The sequence below is a fragment of the Phytophthora infestans genome, genomic scaffold (genome assembly GCF_000142945.1).
Source record: "Phytophthora infestans T30-4 supercont1.6 genomic scaffold, whole genome shotgun sequence".
NCBI lineage: Eukaryota > Oomycota > Peronosporomycetes > Peronosporales > Peronosporaceae > Phytophthora > Phytophthora infestans.
In genome coordinates, this window is record NW_003303753.1 from 781,358 (window position 1) to 788,452 (window position 7,095).

Below are 7,095 nucleotides of genomic sequence, written 5' to 3' on the forward strand. Positions count from 1 at the left end.
ACAGACCACGCGTCCTTGAGGACGGCGACTAACTCGCCTCACCTCTCCCAACGGATGGCGAGGTGGCTGTCCTTCTTCGCGGAATATAACTTCCGCGTCGAGTACAAGCCGGGCAAGCTCAACGTGCTTGCGGACGCCCTCTCTAGGCGTCCCGACTATGAGTTGGCCCACATCACGCGGGTGACAACGGATCTATATGATCGGATACGCATGGCGTATCGGGACGATGAGGCTGTCGCGCCTATCGTCAAGTTCCTTAAGGCCGGAACGAGCGCGAAGTCCGACTGGCTCTCGTCGCGACAGCGCTCACGGCTCCACCGATATGAGTTGAAGGAGGGCCTCCTCTATTATCGGGTAGAGCCCACTGATCCTCCACGGGTGGTTGTACCCAACGACGAGGATCTGAAGTTCGACATCCTCGCGGAGGCGCATGACGCGCCCTCCAGCGGCCACTTGGGCCGCGAGAAGACCTTTCTGTCGGTCTCTCAGTCCTTCTGGTGGACCCACATGTACAAGTGGGTCGCCCGGTACGTCAAGACATGTGAAACATGTCAGCGGGTTAAACCGGCAGGGCACTCTTCGGCTCCACTACAGAGCCTGCCCGTACCGGCTGATTGTTGGAAGTCGATGAGTCTTGACTTCATCTTTGGGCTTCCCGCCGACGGACACGGCAACACCGGAATTTTGGTGTTCGTGTGTCGGCTGAGCAAGATGGTACATCTTGCTCCAGTTCCCGTCACTGTGACGGGCGAACAAACTGCAAGGTTGTTCGTCGATGGCGTGTTCCGCTATCACGGTCTCCCGGAGACGATTGTCTCGGACCGAGACCCGCGGTTCACTGCTGCGTTTTGGAAAACGCTGTTCCCTTTACTGGGAACTCGTCTGCAGATGTCCACTGCGGATCATCCGCAGACAGACGGCCAAACAGAGCGCGTCAATCGAGTGCTCGAGGACACTCTGCGCAGTGTGTGCGCGGCAGCGCCACGTACGTGGTCGACGCAGCTTCCAGTTGTTGAGTTTGCGCTCAACAACGCGGTGCACGCGTCCACGGGGTTCACGCCGTTCTACTTGAACGGCTTCCGCCACCCCAGAGTGCCTCTCACTCTTCGAGGAAACACTGACTCCTCTATTCTAAGTGGGGGAGAGGCTCGGAAAGCCCTTTCCTCCCAGGTCTCGGATGTGAGGCCAGTTTCGCTGCGGAAACAGGTGGAATCCTTTATGGATACCAAGCTGAACATTGTCAGCAGGGTCCGCGATGCCATGGCAGCGGCCCAGGATAGACAAAAGGAGTACTCAGACAAACATGGAAGAGGAAACTTAAGTGTATTTAAAGTGGGGGACTTAGTGCTATTAGACACGAGGAACCTACCGCTAGACACTGTCAGCTCTGTCGGCAGCAACAAGCTGAAGCACCGCTTCATCGGACCTTTTGCAGTCCTGGCCAGACATGGTGCGTCGTACACCATCGACCTTCCAAAGTCAATGACGACGCACCCGACGTTCTATGTCGGACGTCTTAAGCGGTACTTTGACCCGCAGGGGGTTGCTGACTCGCAGACCCCCCTTGACCCAGCTCCTCGAAGCGAGGGCCGGTCACAGTCGTCGACGAGGGCGTCGGAGCAGGCACCCAAGCCTCGGTCGGGACGGCAAGGCTGCGGTCAAGACCGTACGCCGGAGGGGCTCCATACGAACGGACCCCGGCGCCATACGCCGAGTACGCTGAGTACGCCGGGTACGCACCATACGCGTACGTCTGGGAGTGTGCCGCAGGCGGCTCCGGACGTGGCAACAAAGCCTCGATCCGTCGGATCATGCAAAAGGCCTCGTCCAGATCGGACGAAGAGGCCCGGCGGTCCACCCGCAGGTGCAGGCTCGCGACCTCTCGCTCCACCAGGTCCAGGCGACCCGCAAGACGAGCGAGCTCGCCCTGATTCCCGGCCTGGGCGGCAGCATTACCGCCAGTCCCAAGGCCAAGTGCAATCTCAAGCACGAGGAGACGTTGACGGAGGCGGTCAACCTCAGGGTCCCGTGTCGGACCCGCAGTCGGAGCACTCGAACGAGAGTGGCTCTCGGGAGGCGCCGAGTACTCGTACTCGTACGAGGGCACCTCCGCCCCTGCTTGACCGGAATGGAGAAGTCCACTTCCACGTGGAGCGGATCCTCCAGGAGCAACGGTGTCGCGGGAAGCGACAGCTCCTCGTGAAGTGGAGGGGTTATGCCCACTCCGAGAACTCGTGGGAGCCGATTGAACGGCTCCTGATTGACTGCCCGAAGGCTGTCGCAATCTGGGAACAGAAGCGGCGGCAGCTTCATAAGTAGTCCGGGGCTTCTTGCCCGAACGGGGTACGGATGATGAATACATACCGTACCCGCGCTCATCGTGAGCGCTAGAAGCCGCGCGCTTCAGGATGTCCCTTGGCAGCATACGCTTGCTGATCAAGTGGGCAAACCTCACACGAAGATCACGCTGGTCCAGGATGTGGGACAGCTGCTGATCTTCATGGAGTTCCCATAACTCCGTGGGCGAGTACTTGAGAGTCTCCACCCACGCCCAGAACATGTCCTCACAAGAACTCCATGTGGGACAGTTCTCGGGCATAACCCAGGGGTATCCCCAAACAGGATAGAGACCACCCCGGGTCTCGGGCTTCTTACGACAAGTCGTGAAGTCCTTAAGGGGAATGCGGTGTGGCGCGAGAAGCACACACCGAGCAGCCTCCACGTTGTCGACGAACAACTGTTCTTTCTGAACAAGGGCTCGTTCATAGATGCCCCTAGAAGTGTGGCCGCCCACAAGGCCACGAGGAGCGACGAGAAGCTCTAAGAAGAGGTCAGCCCCAGAGCTCTCCTCGGGAGGCCAATACCCTCTTGAGTTGATGGCAGCTCCCTGGCTGACGGGTGCCGCCACCGAACCCCCACGCACACGCTGGGCAGCTTGGAAATCCTCCTGCTGCTGGTCGAGGTCATTCGAGACCTCCCGGGGCTCAACAATGGCACCCTCCTCTTCCTCTTCTTCCTCCTTCTCCTCCTCTTCATCCGAGGAGCCGAAGAGACTCTGATAGGAGCGTCGAGTCTCCTTCTCCTCGCGGAGTGGAGACTTAGAGGCGGTACGCTTCTTTGAGGGCTTGGCGCCTTCGGCTTTAGAGGCCTTAGCGCGCGCAAGACCCTCGGCAAGCGAGAGACGTTTGCGAGGACTCCCTTCCTCATCGCCACCGGCTTTGGGAGTGCCCTTAGCCTTAACGGCCGGACTCTCAGAGCGCACAGAGGTCCTGGGACTGTGATCACCGTGATCACTAGCGGACGACTGCACGCTGTCTTCTTTGTGCTCACTGGGCACTGGGCTGTGCCCTCCCACAGAGCCCGCAGGAGCATCATGAGTGCTCTCGAACTCGGCATCGTCCTCACTGCCCGAGTTGAACTCATGTTCTACGAACCGAGGGTTCGGACGATTGTCTGAAGACGAGGGCGACGGACTGCGGCGCCTGCTTGCGCGCTTGTCCGCAGCCGCGTCACCCGAGGATCCGATCGCCTCGGAGGCCACCTGAGTAGCCTCCTTAAGTGCAGAGCCTTTGCCGTGAGGCTTAGTGCTCTTGGCCTGCGCCTTACCGGCTGCAGCCTTGAAGCGTGTCTTAGCACCGCTCTTAGCAGTGCCACGAGGCATGTTAACGGTCGAAGTGGAGACCTTGACGAAGAGCGCACAGGTTGCTGCTCGAGGCTCTAACTGTAAAGTGAGCCTCCGCCGCGCTCGCGCGGCCGAGTCGATGGTTTTCGACTTTGAGAATGAGAGTTTGTGACGAACATCTCTTCATTCTGATTGGTCGGTAAACCGAACCTAAGTGGGGGAGGATGTAACGGGGTACGTAGCACTAAGTGTACCCTGGTTACATGAAGTGTGACACTTCACACTTCAGGAGTATGACATGTCATACTCCGGGATATTTGGTACAAGGTACCAAGGTCATTCAAAACCAACCATTGGTTAAATGACATTGCATTACTATAGGTAACTGATAGTTTGTATTAACCTCAAACTTAACCTACCTATAAATATACTCAGTTTACAATCTACCTTATTTAGGTCACTTCGCTCTCTTTAATTAAAGAGGGGACCTGTGAACTGCCGTTCACTGAGAGTTTGTATACTCTCGGAAGATAACTTCCTCTAGCGCAAGGTGCTGTGTGACCCCGTCACAAGTAATGTGAAACGGAGGGAGTACTTGCTTTTTGTACATTGGGTTATATTATACTAAACTTATCAACTTATTAAACTGATCAGTAACAGGCTATGTACCGTATTTCACGATGTAATATCGTAAAAATTGGATAATTTGGTGATGTATTAAGCCTACGCTGTACATGTAGGTATACTTGATCTAGATATGCTTCACAAGAACTATTTACGTGCTTAGGGTTTCTGGAGAGGTTGCCGGCGGCAACCTCTCCAGGCAACTTGCCGGTACGCAGGCATTTCCGCAGGGTACAGTACTACGCTCAGAAAAAGTACAAAACACCCTTTTGAAGTTTTCAAAACTGTTTTATTCCGAAAATATGTGACAGCCTGCTAGGTACGATTATGTACAAGTTGTGTACGACTGGTGTGCTGGTGCTACCAGCGCTTTAAATTTGATTGTCAGCAGAGACCGCAGATTATGAGCTTCCACGCCCTCGGCAGGAGCATGCGTAGCAGCCGCCTCCTAGCGCGCCGTGCCGCTACCTCCGCGTCCAGATTCGCGCGCTCGCAGGTGGCGCTTGCCGTCCAGCGACAGACGCACTCGCTCTCCATAGTGAGCAACTCCATGCAGCAGCGCAACAGGTGCACCGTACCAAGGCTCTATAGCTTTGTAGCATTTAAATACTAATTGTGTGCATTGTGCCTTGAGCTTAGCGTTTTGCACTTGCAAGCGCAGATCCTGGCTCGCGCTTTCTCTTCGGGTACGTAGCTCTGGACTTTGCTTTTGGATCTCTTCGCATTGACGTGGGGGGTTGTGGGGAATTTTGTATTAAAGCTGCCGCTGCCGCTGTGTCTGTGCCTGTGCCGTCCATGGGCGACTCCATTTCAGAGGGAACCGTGGTCGAGTGGACGAAAGGTACGAGGCGCTCTGTTTCCTTCCGGGGGAGAAAATGATGCTGACATTTTCAGCTTGGTGGTGCAGCTCCTGGTGACTTTGTGGGCACTGACGAGGTGGTCGTCGTGCTGGAGACTGACAAGGTCAGCGTGGATGTTCGCGCGCCGTTCTCGGGTGTGCTGGAGGCTCAGCTGGCCCAGATCGACGACAACGTACTGGTGGGCGCCCCTCTTTTCAGCGTGGTAAAGCAGGCCGCTGCATCCTCAAGTGACTCTGATCCGGCAGAGGAGACTACGACGCCTGCAGCGCTTGCTGGCGAGGACCTCGAGACCATCCATGTGCCGTCCATGGGCGACTCCATCTCGGAGGGCACAATTGTGACTATGCTCAAGAGTGAGCTTCGTTTGTTGAGTGCTGTAGTGATGCCAACATTGCTAACATGTCGCTTTTGCCGTGTTATAGACGCTGGCGACTACGTTCGTGCTGATGAGGCTGTCCTCATTGTGGAGACAGACAAGGTGGGCTTTTCGTTTGTGCGAGAAAAAAAATGCCTGTGCTCTGCATGTAGTTTATTGTTTATTGACTGAAGTATTTTGCGTGTATTTGACTAGGTGAGTGTGGACGTCAACGCTCCCGTATCCGGAAAGGTGACAAGCGTGTTGGCGAGACTTGAGGATGTTGTCGAAGTGGGCTCGCCTCTCTTCGTGATCGACAAGGCAGCTTTGGCCCCAACTGAGTCTGCTGCTCCAGCCTCTATATCTGCCCCGGCTGCTGCTGCCGTCTCTACACCCGAAGAGAAAGCTCCAGTTTTATCCGAAGCCGCTTCGTCAAAGCCTTCGGCTCCCACCCCGGCTGCGCCTGCCACGGGACGATACAACCGGAACGAGACTCGCGTTCAGATGAGCGCTTTGAAGGTCCGCGCGTCTCACCGACTCAAGGAAACGCAGAACAGCGCTGCCATGCTGTCAACCTTCCAGGAGTGCGACCTGAGCAACCTGATCGCTCTTCGTGAAGAGCTTGGTGACAGTTTTGAGAAGACTCACGGTGTGAAGCTTGGCATCATGTCGTCGTTCCTCAAGGCCAGTGCGCAGGCGCTTCAGCGTATTCCTGCGGCCAACTCATGTACGTATAAGTACTTGCTAGCTCCATATTCGTCAGTCTAACTTGTATTGTTCCTCTTTACCCTTCAAGTTATCGACATGGACGCCAAAGAGATCGTTTACAACGATTTCGTCGACATCAACGTGGCCGTCGCCTCGGAGCGTGGGTACGTATTTTTGGTGAACTGTAGTATCATCGCCTCTTCAACTGACTTACTCATTGTCTTCACTTTTGATCAGTGTTGTGATGCCTGTTCTCCGAAACGTGGAGAAGTTGAGCGTGGTGGACATCGAGAAGACGCTGACAACGCTGGGTGAGCAGGCCCGCAACGGCACGTTGGCGCTAGAGGATCTGGCGGGCGGTACCTTCACGGTCTCGAACAGCGGCGTGAACGGAGCTCTGTTGAGCACCTCAATGCTGACTGCACCTCAGTCGGCTGTTCTGGGCGTGCACGGCGTCAAAATGCGCCCGACGGTGCATGCGGGCAAGGTTGTGCCGCGCCCCATGATGTTCCTCTCGCTGACGTACGACCACCGCATCATCGATGGACGAGAAGGTGTGACGGTGCTCAAGAGTATCGCCGAGGCCATCAGTGATTCGCGCCGTCTGCTTCTAGACATGTAGAAAGGTTTCGAACTGCTCGGTAACCAGCCGGCACATTGCTCGAGAGTAACACCTACAGGAACGAGGGGAGGAGTGGGGCTAACCAAATTCTAGGGCGGAAGAATGATGAAACTTGGTTGTGCTTGCAAAACTGATTCGTATGGATGCACTTCCGAGGTCGATCCACTGTCAATACACTTAAGTGAGTCCACAACTACAAGACGGTGTGAAGTGATATGGATTCCGAATGCACCTGCTTGCCACTATCTCGGTTCTATTGCTGAAAACTCAGCAGCAGCCGCAGCTTGTTCAGCCATGCGAAGCA

The 7,095-nt window shown here is 55.8% G+C and overlaps 1 protein-coding gene across 1 annotated transcript; it reads left to right on the forward strand.

Annotated features, from left to right (window-relative positions):
- Positions 1–4,629: 4,629 nt before the first annotated feature.
- Positions 4,630–6,981, forward strand: PITG_22743 (dihydrolipoyllysine-residue succinyltransferase component of 2-oxoglutarate dehydrogenase complex, putative; the record flags this gene model as incomplete). Its single annotated transcript, XM_002905248.1, has 8 exons — positions 4,630–4,813; positions 4,886–4,932; positions 5,007–5,087; positions 5,154–5,459; positions 5,529–5,584; positions 5,678–6,188; positions 6,258–6,333; positions 6,407–6,981. 8 exons carry the CDS (start codon positions 4,650–4,652, stop codon positions 6,789–6,791), a joined length of 1,626 nt encoding a protein of 541 aa, XP_002905294.1.
- Positions 6,982–7,095: the final 114 nt, after the last annotated feature.